This window comes from Phalacrocorax carbo, chromosome Z, assembly GCF_963921805.1.
Source record: "Phalacrocorax carbo chromosome Z, bPhaCar2.1, whole genome shotgun sequence".
NCBI classification, from domain to species: Eukaryota; Metazoa; Chordata; class Aves; order Suliformes; family Phalacrocoracidae; genus Phalacrocorax; species Phalacrocorax carbo.
Window position 1 is genome coordinate 65,653,414 of NC_087548.1, and position 23,362 is coordinate 65,676,775.

Consider the following 23,362-nt stretch of genomic DNA (forward strand, 5'->3'; position numbering starts at 1 on the left):
CTTACCCTTCTTGCCCCTACTGGCACTCTGTTATGGTCACATTTGGCACAGAGGGCCGGGTAATATTTTATTCCAGCCATCTGACACACCATGCTTCTTTTGGCTTGACATAAAAATATGTTTTCCTTTACCAAGTTCATGACAAAAGATGTGCTCCTCTGACTTTTAAAGTTTTTGGCATGATCAGTTTATTGAGCTGAGGATAAATCACATGGTCAGTATCATTCTTAAGCATGAAATTATCCAAGAAGAGGACACTTTTGGGGTGTTTTCTCAAAACAGCCAGTCTTTGCTTCCACCCCATGGCTGGATCATTTTACATGGTAATGTTCCACTTGCAGCAGCCAAGGGCTTCTGTGACCTGCACTGTCACACAAATATGTGAACACTGGAGTGTTCCATGGATTTAAGCTCTGAGTGGGAGTCAGTGAATAGTCTTGTGCCAAAGATGGACAAGGACACAAAAAAAAAAACCAAAACAACAAACCCAAAGGAGCTACTTGGTTTATCTGCTTAGTCAAATTCAGCTGGAGGTTCTTACATTAACTAGTCAACACTTTGGTAGAAAGGAAACAAAATTTTCAAAGAATTAATCTTCCTGATCAACATCATTCTGGCTTTGCTTCCATTGAGATTTAATTATTAATCCTCATCGAAACTCTCATTTCCTAAAAGTTGTCTGAAGCTTCAGTTTCTGAAACAGTAGGTGAATGTATTCACTGAGCAAGGGACATGTAGCCAAATGTCCCTGCAGACAAGGGAGGTCCTGACATTACACCATCTCTCCCAGTGTCACAGATCTGCTGAAAAACAAGACCACAAGATAGATCCCTGTGAGGTACTCTCTTGGGGATCTCTGCAGTGAAAGACCCCTAACAGCTATGGCTCATTTCTTTCTGTCCTTTGCTGAATACAAAAACCCAAATATGCCATGCAAAATGGGAAATGCATGCAGAAGGCTCAAGTTTTTTCAAAGGTCCACACAGCTAAAGCTGAAAGCCTGTGAAAGGAGTGAGGCTGAAGAAAACCCCACATTTGACCAACAGAGATGAAGACAGCACAACAATTCAGAAAGCAACCTGGGAGGACCCTTCACTTGGGTTCTTCTGATCCCAACAAAGTACAAGATCAGGACAAGGAAGATAATAGTTAACATTACTTTCAAGTATTCTCATGCCACCCCTCTCAAACTGTGGTTTCAAGGTGACACTACCTGAATGAGAAAAAATGAGGAGGCATTTTTGCTACTGCTGAGCTAAAAAACCACCATATTTGACCTTATGCTACAGTAGCAACTGCTGATTTTACTTTGGAGGCTTTGGGATCATGTCATCTGACGACACACTACAGTTTTGGTGCCCACAGATCTTCAGCTGGATTTTATTTCTCTCATGGTTTGGTTGAAAGGTTTGGGTGCATGTGTGTGTGTGAGCATGCATGCACATGCATGCATGTGTGTTACATCCACTTCACGTTGCAGGTTTCGGTTTACAGGACTGCTGGTGGACGATCAGTCTGTCTGGAAGAAAAGTACGCCCACAAATATCACATGGAACTAGCTGGTTCTGGGCGCTGATCCAGGCAGCCTCATTTAAAGAATCAAGATCATAGAAGCCTTTGGCTGGAAAATTAAAAAAAGAAAGTATCAGCTTTCATTCTGGAGACCCACATTCAACTCTTTATGGAAAATATTTTCAGGAAATACCTGTTGACTGAGCCTTTCAGTTTAACCAAACCATATTGCCTTTGCAAATGAAAAAGAAAGAAAAGAAAGAAGCAAAAGAGTAAGAAAAAAAAAAAAAAAAAGACTGCTTTTTGTCCCAGGGGTTGAATTAAATTAACTTCAAACTGAATAATTTTGTATTGTATGAGAGTACAGAGAAAACATCATGCTGTGTGTTATGATACGCATTCTCAGCTAATTATTAACATCTTTGCATACATACTATTATCAGAAAATTTCACTTTTTGGCTTCACTTCAAGTTCTGTTTAATAAGCATGTGTTATCTGACCATGGCATTGGGCAGGGGGCTATCATACTTGAGAATATGCTCTTTGTACTGTTCTGGACAAGGGGCCCAATTTTCTTCCTCTTGAACTCTGTGCAAGTTTTGCCAGTAAGTGGAGTAAAGCTTAGGTAAGACTAAACCCTTACAGACAAAACCTGCAGTTCTTTTAAGCCACAACTTTCAGTGAGGTCATTGCACTGATGCATCTATTGTCATCTAAACACTAATCCAGTCTTACCCTCAGTTATTTTCCACTGTGGGAAGAGTGACTACTCTGAAAGCTCAAAAGCATTCTTCAAACACTCACATCAGATGTATTTTCAAGATTTTATTTGAGTATAAAAAAAACTTGTTTACTTTCATGTTGAAATTGACTTTCATCTTAAAATGGACTTTCACACAGTGTTGTTTCAAACTGATTTCCAAAAAGGCCAGGTAGGTTGCTTAATACCTGGATTTAGATCTTAAGGGTTTTCATTTCAAGTGCATGCAGAAAAAAATCTACATGGCTTGATTTGAAGATGTATTTACCTTGTCCTTCTCAAAAGGTAAGACAATACAGAAAAAGACTAAAAAACCTGTTTTTGAACAGTTAGCAGCAGACAATTTTTAAAAGAAAAGGATTTGTGCATGTAAAAATATTCCATGGTTTCTGTCATTGGCACATGATAGAGCTCTTCATTAAAGGCCCATACAGTTTTAATATGATTCATATCCAATGGTTCACATAACCACAATAAGCCTTAGATCTCTTAATATGCCTGTTCCTAATGTTCTTTTTGTTAGAAGAGCAACCAAGTAGTGTTTCTTTTCTTGGCTGAGACAAATATCCCCTTTGCTTGCAGGAAATGAATGTGTATTTTCTGTACTTTGGAAAGTTTATTGAATATAAAAAAAAAAGAGAAAGAGAGATTACTTTCTCCTTGCAGGCATGTGTTAGGCATTCCACAAACAAAACACTGTGTAATCAGGGCAGCGGTTGTCTTCCTGTGACACTTGAGTTTTCAGAAAAAGATTTATGTAAGTTATAAAAAGTTTTATGTAAGCAGTTAATATTTCTGAGCTTTTTTTGAACATGGACTGTTCCATTCAACAACAGGGGTAATCCCTCCTCCCTAAGTTGAGAAACTGAGACATGCAGTACGTGTATGTGGTCTCAAGGTCAGTTATAGCATTTACCAGATGATCGAGAGTAAGTCTTACGGAAAAAAGAACAACACTGAGATTATTTTCTCAACGCCAGGAGCATGAGGCAACTGCAGGGGGAACAATAATTTTAGCTCAAGGTACAGAACTGATCAGACTTGCATCAGCAGGCATTTAGGGACAGATGCTGGAAGCAGGTCAGTGTCCCCTGGGGAACTGTGGGCACACACCTCATAGGAGATGTGTGGCGCCTGATATGACTCATTGCATAAATGAGACAATTTTCTGATTCATATCTGGGAGCCTTCTGCTGGATTGTTCTCTGAAAGAGTGGTTGTCTTTCTGCTTCCAGTCCTTCAAAATAAGAATAGCATATTTCAAAATAACCTGATTTGTCCTTTTGCATCCTCCTCTTTCAGATGGAATTCTCATTTTCTCCATCTTTTTTACCACACAACATGTAATAATTAAAAAGACCTTCACAACAAAAAGAGCAAATACAATGAAAATGTCTTTTAACATACCTTTTACTGCAGATTCAAATCCTCTGCTTGGCATATGTTAACAAAGTCCTACTTTGATATTATTTGAGCTGTGATTATTATTATTTTGAACAGCTGGTTAGTGTTCTCAGTGATCCTGCCCTCTTGTGTTTGTGTCTTCTGGGGACATATTTCTTTGTACTGCTGTAAATTGATCTAGTGTATGACTCTCTCACAGTGAGTTGTAGGAGGATTTGTCTACTTTTCCAGACATTATAGGAAGCTGCAGGAAATTATGGGGAATATAAAAAAAAAGTGGGTGAATTAACTGCCTGTGAGCAAATAGTCCAAACTTGGCCCACAGTAGCTTAGACCAGCTGGCAGGATCAGGGAAAGAATCCAGGTGAAACGCTGAAATAACTCTACGTGGGAAAGGGGAAGTCCTGGGAGCAGCTTCCAGGCAAAGCACAGATAAGATTTCCTTTTGGTCCTAAAGTGAGCACAAACTCCTGGGATACATTGATTTGAAGAACTGGGATCCAGACATCTTACAAAACAGAACCCACAGCATAAACACATATAACTGGCAGAAACAAAATCTTGATTTTATGCTACATATATTTTTTCCCACTGTGTTTTATTATAATGTCTCACAAAGAAAGCTTTTAAGGCTTTTAAATAAAAAGGGACCAATAACATCCACTGGATGTTCAATGTAGAAGATAACTGCATTTTTATCTATAAAAATATTTTAATAAAAACCTGAAACTACAGTATATGTTATAGGTAGGTTTTAAAAATACCTTCTTTTCTACCAGTCATCATGCATCTAGTATTGTATTTCTTATTTCACCACAGAACTCCTATTTTTGAGGCCACTCACTGTTTACCACCACTAAGTGCTAGTGTCAGGCTCTTTTTATAACCGACGCTAGAGGTGTAAAACCTGGCTGAAGTATCTATCCCTATGTTGCCTGAAGGGTATGTTATTTTAATGACTCTATGTGTCAAGTCTGCACATTTTTCTTGGATCCTTTTGCCCCCATTTTAAAATATGCCTCTCTACAGCACTGAAAGTAGTCAAAAGGTAGTGATGTAGCTGTGAAGCAGGTTGCTAATCTTTTTGTGTCTTGATTCAGAACATACACATAAAAAGGAGTCTCCCAGGAGGCATGTCCCACAAGGCAATGACTACTCTTAGTTCTCATGGATGCAGCGCAAAAGGAGAACAGGATACTTAACAGAAAGCTTAAAACAAGCCATGATGGCTACCTTGTCTTCAGAGTAAAATGGAGAAAGAAGTACTTGCAAACAATTAAGTTACTGCTTAATTTTTTTTTTTCTTCCTCCCACTTTCTTCCTCCCATTTCCTCATTTGGTCTGCAGCTTACCTTGTATTGGACTGACTTCAGGCTTTTTGGGCTCTGGCCTTCTCAAGTGCTTGGGTAGCATGTCATTCTCCCGGTGCCATTTTTTCAGGCATTGTGGCTCATGTATGCTAATAGATTTTGTTCCGTACTCACGGCCACATATGTAACAAATCACTGCTGGTGGCCATCTTATCATTTGTGCCTGCAAATGACAATTGTGAAGCAGAATAAATATTGTTCTCAACATTAATTTTGAATCAGAACTACTTTGGATGAAAACAATCACGTAGGTTAAGAAACCCATTCATATCTGTGAAATCAGTGTAACTGTTCTATCAGTTTCATTTTGTCTGGATTCAGTCTTGAAGCTTGTAAGAGATATTGCCTCATTAACTGGCCACCTGGAACGGGTAGGCTTCTTCTGCAGATACTGGGGTGAAAATTCAGGTATGTCACCTAATTAATACTTAGCTATATAGGTTTTAGCTGTTTTATTTTCACACCATCAAGTTCATGGAAGTGCTGAGTCTCCATGTGCAGAAATAACACCTCTGGTTGAACAGGCTGCTGCAGCACAATGTCCATGTCCACAGTCTTGAAGCCCTTTTTTTATCTACCAAACACATGTAATACGGAAGGCGGCAACAAAAGGTTCCTTGGCTGAACTGCTGGTGTCTAGTGCAGTAGCAGAAAGACCGCCTCTCCAGGCAGAACACAGTTAAAGCACTGTGTCTTAAGTTGGACAGGGAGGGCAGCTGTCTCAAGCTTGAGACTGTGGTCCCTAACCCCACGTTACTTCTCCCACAGATCAGTTAGCTGGTGGAATTCTTGACGTTGAAGGATTAAAACTGATCCAGGATATTTCAGGATAGGGGGCAAAATAGGAACTGTTGCTTGTTTATCCCAAAGGCCTCGGTGTGAACTTTGCCAGTGACTGCAGTGAGGGCAGAACTGGATTCTAAGCAGCTCATTGTTTCTGCACTGCAGATCTGCTTTTGTTCGCAGAGAAAAACAACTCAACGGCAGAAAAAAAATCCCTCAACCCCAAACCCCACAAATACATATTCTAAGCTTGAAAAATATACAATTACTGTGGTAATTGCAGATTATGGACTTGACTGTCTCCTTAGGCATGTCCTGGGCTAGGCGTGGTGTCAGTACCAGCCCTGCTGCAGGAGTAGCATAAAAACATACTGCAGAGACAGCACTTTGAGGCACGCTGATGGGTCTCACAACTCCCAGCACTTCCTGCACTCCTGACTGCAGAATACCAGTAGGAGACTGGTGTTCCCAATCCTCCTAAAGGTAAAGGGACAGCCATGCCAGACCAAACATTGGAAGCTTTTCTCACTCAAACAAGGGAGGTGGGGATTTCATTTTTTCCTCTGCTGCTGTTTAAGACAAAGCATAACCTGTTACAGTATTTATGACTCTCTCTGTCAGCCCATCAGTGTATTCAAGAAATTCTGGGCAGCTCTTCTCGCATTTATGCTACAGTCTGAAAATGTCATTAGTGAACTATCTGCATAAGCTTTCTTTCCTGTATCACATATGTAAACTCAATTACATGAAGAAATACTAGTCTACAACGTGTATTTTTGCTGGGAAAAGTTGGGCTTCATCTGGAAAGTTCTCACAGTGGATTGTAATATAACTTATCCAAAGAGAGTCTTTCCAAGGACATTTTCGTCCTCTTAACTTTCAAATGGAATTTCCTTAGCCATCTTTGATAACAAGGTATTTTTTATGTATATATGCATATATATATATATAACCGTCTCTTCCTATTCATAGCTGAATATAGCAACAGCTGTTTTAAGAATGCCTGATAATTTTTCATTATTAATTTTTGCCTACTCCCTTACTTCAGCTCTTGAGCTAGACCTTGTCTGATGTCAAGATAAGACTCAGGGTCCAGATACAGAGGCTTTTGAAGGCAGTGTATGTTTCTTTATAGGCCCTGGAGAGCTTCAGATAAGGACACTATAGTCTAAACCTTCGAGGTCAAGGGACTCATTTCAGTGAGCATGCTCAGTATGGGCATTTTAGAAATGGTTTTCTAAAAATATGCTAGGTGTAAAAACACTGGGACCACATTTTCCTCTGTAGTTTTCATTAGCCAGGTTCTTGCCATTCAGTAAAATAGATTATTTATTGGCTGAAAATTAGGAAAGAGCAATTTGATTTACATTCAGTTTGTGAGGACTCTTTATGTATACTACCAGAATGGGGAAAAGGAATCCTAATACAAATGAAAATTACGCTTACTTAGCCTGCACTGTCACAATCATTTCCACCATATGTGGCAGTATAATAAAAATAAAAATTTATAGCTTCAAGGAGATTTAAAGTCCTGATATGAGACAGGTGAAAAAACACTTAAAAATTAAATACTCCCAATAAATTTAACAGATGCACAGAAATATCGTTGTTAAAATCAAATGGTTTTTTATCTTAGAAATATTCCCGTAGTGATGGGAGATAACCTTTTATCTCTGACTGCTCCATTCAAATCCATTACACTTGTTCTAAAGTCATTGTGATGTCCTACTATTGAACAGCTGCCAGACACCTGCAAGTCAAAAGTTAGTGATCTCCATCCAGTGCAATCTGGATACATTTCCATAGTTCTGAGATATTTTTTTTTTTGTAATCCCACCTGAAAACCTAAAGACTGAATGAGCAGTACTGTGATTCCTCCAGATCCTGCCAGAGCATTTATAGGTGGGGTTTGTGTTGTGACTGAACAAAATCAGGCCTGCAGATGAACAAAAGATTCTGTTTTCCAAAGTTCTTAGTCGGGATTGATTCATAACTAAATCCTATTTAGTGAAAAAAAAGTGTTTAAGAAATCTGTTCAAGTAGAAATGTCTCTGTTTTGCAGCTTCCACAATTAAAAACTGTATAGAAACAATAGCAGAGACCAGCACTAAGTAAAAGGAATCAGATCACTCTAAGGATGGAATTATGTTTTCCAGAAACGTAGTGAGTTTGAACCATCACCACACATCAAATGGTATACACAAAACCTTCTCTGCAAATACACACATGTTAAAAAGCTGAAAGATAAAACCTGAAGGAGAATATCCTTACAATTGGTAGTAACAACTCTTCTGTTGCTTAACTGTGGAATCCAAGGTATGATAAGCTTTATTTGGAATTCCTACAGCTTATTATATTTATCCTTAATTTCTTTTTCTCTTCAGAGTGTGCCTATCCCAAATGTCACATCTGGAGGCCTGCAGTTTAAAACTAAACTATTTTTGGAATCACCACAATTTTCCAATCCAAACTACTCACAGAGCAGTGGCTAGGCTGTCTGCTCACTGCTTTGTTTTTCACTTTTAAAAAGGGTTGTAGGGAAGGTCTGTTCCTGAGGATATGTGTTATTATAAAAATACCTACAAATACCTAACAGTTCAGTTAGGCTTTCCTCTGCTGTCTCAGTTATTTTCTTCTTTCTCCAAGACTGCTAAATATGTCTGCATGACCATGAATGAAGTTATTTAGCTCAGAGGGCTACATAACCATGTATTTTCAATAGCCCTGACATTACTTGAGGTTAGCCCCAGGCTGCTGTTATGGTGTTACATGAGGTCAAGTTCTCCCATACTGCACAAAACTTTTAATTTCTTAAGTACACCCAATAAGACTCACTCTCAAACTCCCCTCCATAAATATTTATCATCCAGGACTGCACTCACCCCTGCCTTGCTTATTTGTTTAATTATCCATGTTTAATGGGAGGAGGGAGGCCTCCTGCTCTAGGCCAGAGCTCTTGTCATAGGCTTGAGTTGCCCAAGGAACAGAGGTTCAGGAAAAGATTGGTACAAACACGTAGCAACAGCATCGTGTTCTATGAAAGCAGCCCTTTCCACACATTTTGCATAAGGGACAGGGACAAGCTGTGGTGTGGTTCTCATGACCATCCCAAAGTGCATTTCATGGCCTTCTAGAGTCCTTTTAGCCAATGCCCAAGCAGAACAACAGACTAACTTTAGGACTGGTCATATGTCTGTGTATGAAGTTTCCTTGAACAGCAAGGTAATTTTACCAGATAATGCAGGTAATTAAAGATTTTATGCCACTGGCAGCACTAGAACATCCCATTTTACTCCTGATGTGTTCTCTTTTAAAAGAAATACATCAGAATAAGGAACACAGTATTTGTGTAAAAGCAGAAAGGCAGGAAGCTCCATCATTCACAATGATAATACTCAGTGAGTTTCATTCAAACAACCTATTCACTATCCATTGTCATCTAACCTTCTATAGTTGTATATTTGTCAGTATTCTAAGATGATGTTTAGAACTGCTGCAACTGAGATGAAGTTTATCATTGACTTCCCACCTTCATAAGAATTACACAGCATCTGAAATTTTCATTTTACTAAGTGACTAGAGGACTTCATGCTAGAGCAAGATACAGCATCAACATTTTGTTGTTACATGAGTTTTCAAGACTGACTCTGGTTTAAAATGCATTACAATACAGTAAAGGAAGATCACTGAAATCTTATTTTTAGGTAGTTAATTTGATAAAAAGAAAACAGCAGATGGCAGCACCAGATGCTAGTGACACATCTGATAGGATTTTAGGATCAGTGTTATCTGTTGTCAAAAAATCTGTAACACATATACCACAGCAAGCCATAAATACTCATTTATATATAACACACATTTTGGTCTATGAAAGAATAAAAACCACACTCTACTCTAATGCAAGTCTGAATTTCAGTAGTACCAAACATCACTGTCTTTGTCTAGGGTATCACAGCAGAATCCAAAACAGAATTTCTGAACTGATGTGATCCTTGAGAGTCTCTTAAGCATATGATGTTGTTTGTTTTCCACAGCCAGACATGATTAACTCAGATGTGTTCATGCATTCTGAGAGCGAGGATAGTTCCTGTAAGAGATGGCTTACAGAGGCTGTTGAGTCTTCTGCTCCAAAGGCATCTAACGCTGAACTGGTAAGTGTTTGTCAATAATGATACTGGTCTAGTTGAGTGGTGTCACATGCTAAGGCAGAGAATGCTCCAGGACAGAGACACGCAGGCAAAAGTGCTTGCAGTTGTGAAGTTAAAATGCCCTTCACATGCTGTACCACCAAATCAGTCAGATCTTTATTTTTAAAATGAGGAAAATCCAGCTTTTTAATTTAGGACATCTTTCATTGCATAAATTAATTTGACAGTAGCATTACAGTACTTAAATACACTTATATATGGGTTGGGGTTTTTTTTCAGTTATTCCTTCCCTCTGATACTTTGCTGAATCAGGACTTTAAACAGGTACTTAAATAATTCACTATCACAGTGAATAGGTCTGTTAAGTGAGACATAAGCTGCCCCAAATTCTTTCCTGCCAGGACCAAAGCCTAGTGCCATTTCACTCCACTACTGGTATTTTAAACAGAATTAATAAGCAGCAGAATAGCCAGTAAGGTGAGCAAAATTAAAACCATCTGCTGGAAAAAGATGAATACTCTAGAGGAGACACAGACCTTGTCCCTGTCCATAGTGAATCTGAATCCTTCCATGAGCTTAGTGCTTTTCAACATCCCTCAATGTGTGGACCTTTCAAAACTTTCAGCTGGAGGTGGAGACTTTCACACAGAGAATTTAATTCTATGGAAAAGAGGCTTCCTTTGACCTCTACTTAGAAGCATTCCGCCAGTCCTGAACAGTCCCTGGGGTTACAGGATCTTTCTTTCACTCTATCCACTCCAGTTTCTGCCTTTAATGCATACCTCTGTACAAAAGGACAGCTCTAAAAATAATAAAATAAAGGACCTCAGAGAGGTAAAATCCATCATCCCTTTCTGAAAGTCATCATTAGTAATAAAGTCCTTCAGAGTTAATTACCAACTGCAAGCTGTACAGCCTCATTAGTTCTGCTGCAACTCATGAACTGTAACTGCTTGGAAGCAAATGAGGAAAACCTGTTGTTCACACAGAAGGAAGAACAGATTTGAACATATTTCATTCTGGCTCTGCAGAGCTCACAGAAGTAAAAAGTGATAATAATTGTGTTGTTCAACAAGTCAGCAGATGTGACAGAATGCACTCAGGGAGCAGGTATGTTGTGCAAGGGAGCAACATTTTTACAGAGTCACTCTCAATGCCAAACCACACTCAAAACTTGCGGATTATGTGACATTATATCTATGGACATTCCCCCCGTTCTTTTCTTTTAAACGTACAAAATTATGTGTGATGGACAAAATCCTCTGCTTTATACCCACACCTTTCATTGAACAATCACATTTAGAGCAATGCCAGTTCTTTGGTAAGTGGTACAATGAGTGTAACGCAACAAGAATATCTTCTTTCCCATAACTATAGATTATGTACCTGTGCAGCACTTTGAACTGTTTGTGGGTTATTTGAAATTTGCTGATAAAAGACCTGAGGAGTGGACCTAATTTGCCAATATCTATCAATTAGTGTCCTCAAATAGCATAATATAAAAATGTCTCACATTGTCTTTATTCTCATGTTTGTTAGGGTAATGCCCTTATCTACATTTTATTCAGCAGCTGGAAAACTGAAATACAGCTTGCTTTGAATTTTAAAACATTTTCAGAAATGCTTTGCATACCACTGCATTGCGTTGGTGACAGAGAAAGCTAAATCCCATTTTCAAACGTAATGTAGGCAATCAGGAGTCCAACTCCCACTGAAAAAAAATATAAAGCCTTTTACTTTAGACACTGGGACTAAATTTAGACATCTATCTTTTTACAAAACTCCTGGACGAAAGACAGCTTGTGCAGAAACAAATGCAGAAAAAATATGCCATTTTCCAAAAGTTTGTGTAGATTTTGGATAATGTGAATCAGCTTCTTTACACTTGGATCTTGAATCAAATTCAGTGGAAAGAAATGTGCAGTCTTATTTATTTTGTTGTTGTTATATTCCGTGTTGCTGCCTTTGAACAAGCAGTCCTCAGTAAACTCATGTTCCATGCCAAGGTTAATAATAACAGTAAAAAAGTGAAAATCATTGGAGTGCTTACAGCATAATGACACGTTGTATTTCACATTAACTAAATAAAAATACCTAAAACCTGCTAAAACATATAACATTCAAAGCTTGCCTAAGTTGCTCAACAGAATCTCCTAGGGAACTAGAGCACATGATAGTTCCTTTTGGGGACTAAACTCTCACAGGACCACAGAGTATGAGAACCCAACTACTCCTATTGAACATGAAAATCTAAAGGAATAGGAATAAGCAGTTTCCCTTACACACACAGTATTTCGCTTTCCTTTACCTACTATTCAGCAGAGAAACATTTTCATGGAGCAAAAAGATCCTTCTGAAGAAAAGTGATTTTAAATTTGATGGGAACCCAGTCTCCTGGAGTGCCTAGCATCAAAAATGCATCCACACCCTTTCATACAGCACATGCTTAGCAACTTACCTTGTCTAATACGGATGGTGCAGCTCTGCTCTTTCCTTGACGGGTCTTAGATGGATCATCCCTTGCTGAGCCAGACTCAGTGCTTGGGCCTTTACTGGATTTACGGGCACTTGAATCTGACAGCCCCACACCACTGCTACCTCCTCTACAACATTTTTGGTGCACAATGAGATGGTCAGGAAGGAAGGTTTGGCCACAGTTTCTGCAGGGCAGGAGCTGGGCTTGAGCACTATGATAAGCTGCCCCATTTTCAGCTGTAAGTGTACAGACACCACCAGCAGGGACCTCAGGTTTCCTGGGCTCTGGTCTTCTGAGATGCCTTGGTAGCTGATTGTTTTCAATATGCCACTTCTCTAGGCACTGGGGTTCATGTATAGAAATAGACTGTGACCCAAATTCTCTGCCACAGATATAGCATACCATGAAGCAAGGTCTTCTTGGTGGGATGACAGGCCGATTCAGTGGCACCCGAGACATGTTTGAAGACTCTGACTGTTTTGATATTATTGCAGTGCCTGGTCGTCTCTTCTGGGGTCCAGCTTTTAGGTGTACAACTTCTGGCAAAATTCTGGGAAGATCTGACACATTAGATGGCGAAACCTGCTCCGAAGGCAGGATGCTAGGCACGCTAGCAGGGGCCTCTCCAGCACTTGGCAGAGCATTACAGATTTTGTTCACATTTTTTTTCTTGATATTTGTTTCCATGAAGGGTACAACATTTCAAGAAGCTTCTCTCTCTCCTACGCATAAAGGGCTTGGGAAAGTCTGTTATTCAGCATGATGCTCCATCTTCTTAATTCAGTTTCATAGGCTGGAATATACTATGGACTTCAAAGCTGGAAAACCACACCTAATGGCCACTTCACTGGGGAAAGAAGGTTTCTGTGGGTTTTTATTTTGCGTTTTGTTTTTACGTGATCCTGAAACAAATTAAATCAGTACATATTAATAAACACCATCTTTCTTGTTAAGCTTACCAACCAGTGGTTTATCACATGGATCAGTTTACCTTACTGCTCTTTTACATTTTTGAATATCAGACAAATAACATCAAATATATCCTACTCCTAGTGATCAGCTGAACAATGTTAATCTGAAATTCTGGTGTCAGAGGATGTAAAGTCATGAAGGACATGAAAGAATATGGGTTTGCACAAACTGAGGTTGCAGAAATACGTGTGGTTTTGAGTATAATCCATATACTTTATTTTCAGTTATTGACAGAACGGGTATTTCTGACACAGCCTTTAATTTCTAAGCCACTTATGTTGTTCATTAAACATAATTTCCCTGTCTCAAGAGAAATAGAAATAGAGGCATGATAATGTCCAATGTCCGAGGGGACAGTCAACAAGGAAAATGTTCCCTGTCTGCAGGTTGAAGAAAATTATTAGGCCCCTTTACTCAGCACTTATGAGGTGGTATCTCAGATTCTCTGACCAGTCTTTATTCTCCCAGTACAGGAGAGAGATTAATAAAATGGAGCAGGTTTATCAATTAGGGCTACTGAGATGTTTTGGGGCCGAAGCTCATGCCGTATGAGGATAAGCTAAGGGCACTCTGTTTAGTCTCAAGAAGGCAGTGCTAAACATACCCAGTTCTTCAATTTGCAGCCTATCCCTGTATACAGACAACTGTGTGTTGTATCACTTAAATGTTCCTTTCCCACAGAGACAATCTTTTGTACTGGTCCTCCAAGAATCAGAAGATAACATTTAGACTGTAAGCATGTTACAGTAGAAGTTATTGTTTTATTGCCAGAATATAAAATAACTAGCAGTCTAGCTTTAGTCATATCAAGCAAGAAGTTGCATAAACAGGCAACTGCCAAGGAAAGCAAGGTCACCATTGTCTACTTTGTCTATAACAGAAGAAACAGCTGATTATTGCTTATTTTGCCACCAAGGATAGAGTCAAGGTGTAATGGCAACTGCTGTGGGGCTGCCAGCTCTTGCACCAACTTAAGAGTCACCTTATTCTTACTGAATATTACAAATTTTATTGCAACCCTTCCAAACTGTTATGCGGTTCCTAACTCCCAAACTTATCTATGCAGAGATCCCACTGACCCATCTCAGGTGACTTTGCTGCCACCAGCCAACCTGGACCTGCTCTGAACGTCTCCTTTGTCATGTCACAGTGGAAGACTTTGCTCCCACTCGACAGCTTTTTAATCCTTATCACTCCCACCTCTGAACCCAGGGGCTGAATTTTACTACACCCATGGGCGAGGACACAGTTTTGGCATTACCCTTGAGATGACAAACTTAAACTTTGCCTGTGCCACTGAGAAGCACTGAGCTGATTCTAGTCTCTTGCAAATATTCTAGGGGATACCCCAGGGACATGGGCAACAGTGAAAAAACATGTTGCCACCAGGTCCACGTGATTAGTTATCCTCTTGCCAGGGACACAAAGATGTTTAGATTGCTGGATTCACACTGCTTGCTTAAATGTTCACAAGGTTGCATATTCCAGGGACACTTGTGACACTTTCTCGTTTTAGAAAATCTCCTTTGAAGCTCGGATTTCTTTGTACGCGAATTGAAAAATGTGAAGACGATCAGAGCCAATCTGTGAATTGTACCGGAACAAATCTCTGTGAACAGGTACATTGTAGTTAGCTGTTAAAAATAAAATTCTTGAGGAACATTGTACTTAGCGCTTAACACCTCCTCTAAAACTCTATTAGATAACTGCAGTCTGTGGAAAAATACAGTAAAGTAGCATCCTCTCATGTCTGAAGCTATCAGATAGGCTTATAATATATGTTAAAGGATACAATATACTGTAGCACTGGAATTTTTGTTTCAGATATATAAAAAAATTTTTTGTCTGACTCCTATACATTTCACAATGTATAATTGTGAAATATCCAGTGGAAAAGCATACAACAAACTAACACAGAAACAAAGGCTACAAGCAGTTTGGATAGTAGCAATTAATAATATTTGGGCAGCTAGCTGGCTTCAAACTGGTGCTATCCCATTTTAGAGAAATAATTTTTGCGCTCACCAGCACTGTTTCCTTAATGCAAAAAACTTTGCTAACTGTAGAAAGTATTATAAAAGCTATGTTTACAACAAATCCCAAAGCCTTTCCTTTGTTTGCCTTTTAGAAGACCTAAATTTTCTGATCTTAACTTTACAGAAGGCTTATCACTTTGTACCACAACTTGCCACTGCAGGAATTTGCCAGTTTTGACCAGGTTGTGCGTATGATTCAGTTAGGTGAATAGTTCAACAGTATGTGAAACGCAAATTTGCAAACTAGCATTGAGGCTACTATACTGCAAGGCCCTTTCAAAGACTGGGAGAGTTTCCAAGGAGGGTGGCCTGTTGGATGAATCCAAGTTGGGAAGTAGCCAAGCTCTTTAGGAGGATGAAGGGAACAGAGAGCCAGGGAAACATTAAAGGGTCATGAAATCAGGGGAGATAAGGGTTATTGGAGGGTCACAGTAAGGCAGCATCAGAAAGTTCAGCTACATTTCAGGGAACTTGTGAACTTTGCAAGATCCTATTTATGTCCTATGTATTGATTTATGTCGTAACAATGCTTTCTGCTACCTGAGAGGATTCTTAAAGCAACAGTGGTCACCGAACTGCCTGCCACATGAAGAATGTTAGGTGAATAAATCTGTTACCATTAAGAATGAATCAGTCAATAAAAGATGCTATAAACAACCTATTAACAATATAACCTATTGTTGGATTTCCAAGCTTGCTATTGTAAATACTTCATAAGAGAATTATGCTTCCTTGCGGGGATTACACCATTTGGTCTACATTTATTCCTGCCAAGTTGACTGTTATTATTTGGAAACTTCCTATAAATTCAGTGTGAAATGAAAAGGCACATGAGCAGTTCAAATCTTCTTTTTTCAAGCTCAGTGGTAAAGATATGGAAGTAAATCAGGATTAGGATTTAACACTTCTTTTCAAAACATTAAACTTCCTTATATTTTTCTCTTAAAAATGTTGCAATGTGTTATTTAATAAAGTGGGAAGGTATGGTTGATCATTGCATACAGCTGTGGGAAAACATTCTTCTCCTCTGCAGTTCCACTGAGTACAATACTTAAAAAACCAATCTCATGAGCTGCAGTGATAGGGCACTTGCAACTAATGGATGAGTTAAATTTAATTAAAGGCAAGTAAAATACTAAGGCTAGTTCAGCATCAGGCTGAGCGCTTCACTTTACCCAAAATAGAACAGAATGACAAGACTGCAAGCAGCTCAGTACATCTCTTATGTTCTTGTCCTGAAGAGGGAACTGGAACCTTACACACTATTTTTAAGTGTATCCTAACCAGAAATTGCAAAAATAGCATTATTATCCGTGCTTCGGTAATGCTGCATTCTCTTAGCTGCCATGTGTGATTCAACCTATACAGACAAATGGAAACTTCTTCCCTGAAATGGCTTTCTTTATGTCTTCTTTCATGTCAGTGTTGGAACTTGGAAGCAAAGTTGACACATACGTTTCCTATTTCCTGTATGCAGCCCATTTCTGAAGAGTGACCCTCTCTGTTTTTCATCTCTCTTGATTCTCTGATGTAAACAATTCCTCAAAACCCATTATAAGGTCATTTTATAAGCCTGGATACCTTGACTGAATTGAAAAAAACATACTTGTGCTAGCTGGGGGATTAAATTGGCTGTTTCCAATGAATCCTCAACACTACTGCTTTTGACTTAGCTATAATTCCACATGGAGACCTCCCAGCTGAAAAAAACAGAGTTTACCTTGTGGAAGAACACATTGCATGAAGCCTCCTGCTGCCAGGACACAACTGTGCTTATTCAATGGAGAAAACACAGGAACAGTTGTAACAATTTGGGCAATCAGTTTATGTACTGTTTATGAATGCTCACTGATATCACAGCCTCTCCATGTGCAGCTGTATCAGCCTATAAACTCCATTTAAACTATATGGCTGGCTTACTGTCACTGTTCCCACAGGCCAGCACAGAAAGGGACAAGATAAATCCTTGCACCAGATTAAACACAGAGCTAAAACAAAGGACACAGAGCTTTCAAGCTTATACATCTCAAAGAAATACCCCTTGGACATGCTTGACTCCCTCTAAAGGCAGAGACAATTTTCACATCTGGGTTTAGGAGGGAGAACCGTAAACAAGCAAAATAAATAGTGGGAACAACAGATTCCTTTACTATTTTTTAAAACAGTGCTTGATAAAGATATGGAAAGGATTTATATGAAGTACTTGCTTGAGGTGTCAGTGGCTTACATACAGGAGGCTCTTTGGAGAGGTCATCTATATTTGGAGAGTGCCTACAAAATCAGGACTTGCATAACAGAGTTACGAGAATGTCTGCGTGGGTTGCTCTGCCTGAGGAAGTGTATGACAGGCCACAGAGATATATTAACTGAAGGGAGAAACATATGGCTTTAAAATGGTGGAATCCAAATACAACAGCCTGGTGGAAGCCCAGCTACAGATCGGGCTGTTGGTGTCAAAAAAGAATAAACTAATTTTAGATTGCAGAAAGATACTGGTTAATCCAGTATCTCAGATTCAAGGGTTCCTGGCTGTGTAAGCCTTTTTTGTACATACCCCCACTTCACTCTGAGTTTTCCTTTTGTTTGCCTTCAATACTACACTCGATATTGTACAGTCATTCTGCCTGCTTGCCACTCACTGCTTGAAGTCATAAGCTTTCTGTTTGTGACATCACAGTTGTTGTTATGTGGGTCATTTAATAAAGGTGATTCATGTAAATTAGACTAGAATCACAAGTATTCTAAAAGAAAAGTTATTTCAATTGTAATACCTAACTTCGCTGTCACATAAATTACAAATATCTCAAATGGCTTTAAATAAGAAGCAACAAGCAACAACTTCCTTTGCTACAATAGTACTCAGAGATCCTGGTTTCTCAGTCTGGTCTGGACTGTGTAAAAAGACAAAGGAGAACAACTTAGTCTAAGAGGACAAAAGATAAAGAAAGAGAGAGATTAAGTGATCCACAGAGCATTATACAGCAAGTCAGAAAGAGAAGGAAATTAATCTAGAGTTTCTAATGCCCCAACACTAAATCAGTCCGGTCACAAGATTTTCTAAGGCTGTTCCCTAACTTTACAGTCAAGGTAAAGGTAAGTCTTTTTTTTCTCCCTTTTACTGGGTTTTCGTTATGTTTACATATAAAGAGGTGTCAGAAAGAAGCAAACTGACATCCTGTCTTGAATGCCAAAAAGCCTTGCTTCAGGCTCTTTCCAAATAAAATGTTTTCTGTGAGGCTTCCCATTATTCTTTAAGGGAAAACAAATGAAATTAAACCAACATCTTAAGCTGTATTTTCTCTTGTGCTAAATGTTGCTTTGTACTGCTCAATTATAAATCATTTGGAGATATGTTAAGGCAAAGTACTCAAACATAAGTTGGACAAAGATATTGGATAATTTGTAGTATCTTACTCTTGGATCTGTTTTTCACTGAAAGATAAAAGGAAAAAACATTCTTATGTTTCCAACAATATTTTTAGCAAATTAACCACACATTAAAACCCTCACATTTTTCCAGCTCAGCACTGTATTTTCTCCAGAGTTCCTGGCTGGAAGAGTCTCCTTTGATTAGTCCTAGACACTAATCTTTTCTTACAGCCATGTGAAAAGAACAATCCATTATTTGATTAAACTTAACTAAAGACCACTGAGATGAAGGAAATCCATAGTTTTCTAATTCAGGATGCTTTGTCTTGTCATAGCTGAGTACAACCCATGTTTTATGCATCCTTCTATCCCAAGAAACAATTTGCAAGCTCTGAACACACAAGTATTGGCATGTACCCCCACTTCTGGCAGCTTCAAGACTTTTTAAGTCTGTAAAATCTAACATCACAGCAGCCTGGCTTAAATGACTTATGAGTAATGCACACTCAGAAATATGCAAGTATGCAGCTTGTTCCATAAGAGGATCAGCTGCGTATACAGCAGTACCCTCTCCCCCATACTATCTGCAGCCCAGAGGCTAGTGGTTACACCTTCATTAAGCATGGATGCAGACAGCTAAAAGGACAAGGCAAGACTACTCAAAACCAAATACACCAGGTTAAAAAGCCAGTGTTTTCTGGTGTATACAAATGGGCTAGAACTGTCTGGGAATTTTCTAACAAATATTTTTCCCACTGTTTAAAGAGTCCATTAGACAAAATTAAAACTTTCTTCAAAGACATACCTGTACCAATTACACAAGAATAGGACAGAAGTCACTAGCATGTGTGTGCACATGTGCACACACGTGCAAAAGTTCATTAGAATGTAAAAGAAGGAAAATATATAACCCTGAGGTTTCTATATGATTCTGATAACTATTTAAGGTGTTTGCTGTGACGAGACAATCAACCTCGTCAAAGCTTTTTGTAATTTTCCTTTAACCTAATAAAATTCCCACGTCTGTCTTTGGATCTGATTCTCTTCCTACCTAAAACTTCAGTCGAAAATTCATTGATGCCAATAGCAGTCATTGTATACTTGGCATTTTTACTGTACATTTACTGTGTACAATTATGCAGTAATTAAGTTTATTTTATTTAATTAAGTTTATTTAAGTTTATGACAGTGTTGCCAGTGAAGATCAGAGACTGGTTTAGTGACCCAGCAGTTCTTTTGCATTACTGTCATCCTCTGCCCAAACATAAGAAATAATTCTTTTGATTTGATTGAAATCATAACCTTATATGAAGGAATTACAGCTGCTATGAGTTAAAATGTATGGAAAAAGTGAAACATTTTTAGTTGAAAAAATGTAATTTGTCAGAATTTCAAAATTAAAAATTGTGAACCTGCTTCAATAATGCCATTCTCTCTCAGATATCCTTTAGGATCTACAAACAAGGTTCTTGCTTTTCATATTTTACTTAGTGATGCATTACAACTTATCATGGTGATTACCTTAGTTTTACTCACATAAAATTATTTAACACAATCATCTCATATTTTTAATGAATAATGTTACCCTGCCTCCACACTTACTCTCGTGCACAATTCAGCGTAGTTGTATTCCCAATTTGTGCAACACTGGGGATACTATGCGTCACATTCTTACTCAGTTACTGGAATAGATCTGTGATATTTCACACTATGCAAATCATAGAGGGCATATCAGACATGCATCAAATAATGAATGGACTGGATGTGTTCACCCTGCCCACAGAACAGGAGTATGAGAGCAAGGAGACATTGAAACAAGTAAGTTTACACAGGACAAAGTGAGCTACATGTACTTCCTAGCTCAGGTGTCTTTGTTCGATGTTTCCATTTCTGGGACTGATGTGTGCAGAATCTGGATGATTTCCAGTGATTCTGATGGTGAGTATGCAACTTGTGCAATAATTTCAAGAAAGGAGGCTGATCTTTTAAGGAGAAAAAATAGGTGGATAAATGTGTAATCAGTTATGAGTCTGATATAAAAAATAAAATCCAGGCTTGTACAAACTGACACAAGTCAGTGGAAATCAAAAGGATGACAATGTGAGTGTGCTGAGAGGCTGTCACTGGAAGTGTAGAGTGATTCAGTGCAGGAAAGCCACTTTTCTCAGTAATCTGCATTGACACAGTCACATTATGCAGGATAAAATAATCAGAAGGGGTAAATGTTCTCATCTGTTACAGTGTAAATCAACCTTAATTTTTCAATAGAAAGTGCTTTTGCTGACAAGTGACTCGATAAGTAAGGTTTTTGGTACTTCTGTTACGAACAGGGTATTCAGCTAGATAATCTGACTACCATGGCAATTCCTATGCTCAGTAAGAGACACTAGCTATTAAAAGTAATATGAAAACTAAATGATTATCAGAAAGCCACAATAACAGAGAATTAATAAAGAGAATCTAGACAAGGAGACCAAATAATGTGAAGAGGAAAATGGCTAGAACAACAAAACTCTGTACCTTTGATTTCTTTTGTGAAACGTTGGTAATCCTAACAAGAAGTTATTAAATACCCATCATTGTACTTTGCATGAACAATACAGCACATCCTAATACTTTGCAGAACATTAATGATGTAGTGACACAAAATGAAAATGGCCACCTACTACATCTCTGCTGCAGAAAACAGTGCGCAAGGACTGTGAAAATGCTTATCATATCCAGCACGAGACTTGAGGGCATTACAGCACAAGGCTGGTGATGGCTACAGGTAGGAGAACATTCATTTTTAAGGGTCTTGTTGGTAATGAATCTTTAAAATATTCTTTTACATTATTGTTTTTCTCCTCCAGATTAGATCATCAGTAATTTATAATTGGTGTGAGAGGACATGGCTGACAAACTTCATCAAGTTTTGCCTGGAGCCACTGGGCACCGGTAATTCTGTAATTTGTTAAGTTTAATGGTGGTCTTTTTCTCACCTTATATTTGAAGCTGTTATCTATGTATCTAACTATATTGTCCTGTTTCTTGCTTTATAATTCTTAGTTAACAGAATATTATTAAATTTCATGAGCCAACAGAAATACATATGGAATAGAAGCTTGAAATATCCCCAGATAATGTGGGTTAAATGAAGAGATATGTAACACCCCTGTACATCTGAGCTCTTTACTGTGTAACCATAACTTCACCTGGTTAGAAAGCAGTGCATCCTACTGTAGATCAATGTCCTAGTGAATTAAGTAAATAGAAAAGTAAATTTAAATGAAAAAAAAAAAAAATTTACAATTAAGTCAATGGTGTTAATTTATGACTTGAGCAATCAGTTCTTAAGAAGAAATATTGCATTCAGCCTTCAGATAAAACACTTGGAAATGACAGCAAAGTTTTCTGTTTTACTTGTGCTTTCCAAGCCAAAAAGAAATTCTGGCTTTTATAGCAAACCTTCTCATTACTGTTGAGCACCACATATTTTCTAGAAATAGAACTGAAAGAAGTAATTTCTGTAGAGGAGACAATCAGTTAGTATGTGCCAGGTAGGGTTATCTTCTACATAGAGTAACATTTCTAGCTTTCAATATCCAAATGCTTGCCCATGATGATTCCGACTGTATTCTCCTGCCCCTTACAACACACACTTTCCCAAGGAAAGTGAAGGGGGGAATTAGGAAATCAGAACATCTGACCTGGTAAATGCTGTTTATTCACACAGTTTTTGCCAGGCAAATCTCTGTGGAAATTAATTCCAGAGAACAAACACATTATCCTTGCAGTAAGCACTATTACACACCCATTTATTATCAGCTAGCTGGTCTGAGGGGAGAAAGTCACTCAAGTCCTTCACTCATTGAACTTTTTACTTATTTATAACTGGGGCCCTGAGCTCTGCAGAAATCCAGCCATCTGGTACTTTGGCATCAAGCACTGATGTAATGGGATGAGGACAGGGCACCAGGCTGTGTTATTTAATCCTTCACTTACTGAGGTTCAGGCCAGGTGTGTAATCACTGTACCATCACCTGAGTTTCACAAGGAAATCAGGTGAAAACCAGAGAAACTGGGATCTGAGCTTAGAGGATCCCAACTGTCCGCGACTGTTGGCTAGGCAGGAGAGTTGCTTGGACTTCAGAACTGTCGTAAAACCACAGTTTGCCCCAACCACCCAACCATTCGTCCACCTTCGCGCCCTAGAAAAGTCTACAGGCTTATTCAGATTCAATGCTCAAGAGACCATGCAAGGCATTGCATTATTAAAGTCTTCCTTAACATTACCTTCTCTCCAAAGAGTGGCTCAAAAATTCCTAATTTTCATAAGATCTGGACTTCTCTGATGTTGCCTTTTGGTTCAGTTTGCCCTTTATGGAAGAGTTGAACAGCACACTTAGGAGAGCAAACCTGGAAGACATTCTCCTCCCGCACCGCACATTTAGGTTTCCCCTCCTTGCGTTACTTTTGGAACCGGGCTTCCCCCCGCAGACCTCGCGGGGTCTCGAAGGGGATCGGCCCGCGGCGACAACACCCGTCGGCT

General features: G+C 38.8%; 1 protein-coding gene across 1 annotated transcript; it reads right to left on the reverse strand.

Annotated features, from left to right (window-relative positions):
* Positions 1–220: 220 nt before the first annotated feature.
* On the reverse strand, positions 221–13,344 carry ZNF475 (zinc finger protein 475). The gene is made up of 3 exons (XM_009501133.2): positions 12,437–13,344; positions 5,030–5,210; positions 221–1,621 (listed from the first exon to the last, which is right to left on the reverse strand). Exons 1-3 carry the CDS (start codon positions 13,139–13,141, stop codon positions 1,470–1,472), a joined length of 1,038 nt encoding a protein of 345 aa, XP_009499428.2. The 5' UTR covers positions 13,142–13,344; the 3' UTR covers positions 221–1,469.
* Positions 13,345–23,362: the final 10,018 nt, after the last annotated feature.

Excerpts from the sequence above, each read along its gene's own strand:
- ZNF475 (XM_009501133.2), bottom strand. The coding sequence starts at position 13,141 with ATGGAAACAAATATCAAGAAAAAAAATGTGAACAAAATCTGTAATGCT. Across the intron at positions 5,211-12,436 it reads CACCATCCGTATTAGACAAG|GCACAAATGATAAGATGGCC; the intron begins GTAAGTTGCTAA and ends TGTCATTTGCAG. Across the intron at positions 1,622-5,029 it reads TGAAGTCAGTCCAATACAAG|CCAAAGGCTTCTATGATCTT; the intron begins GTAAGCTGCAGA and ends TTAATTTTCCAG.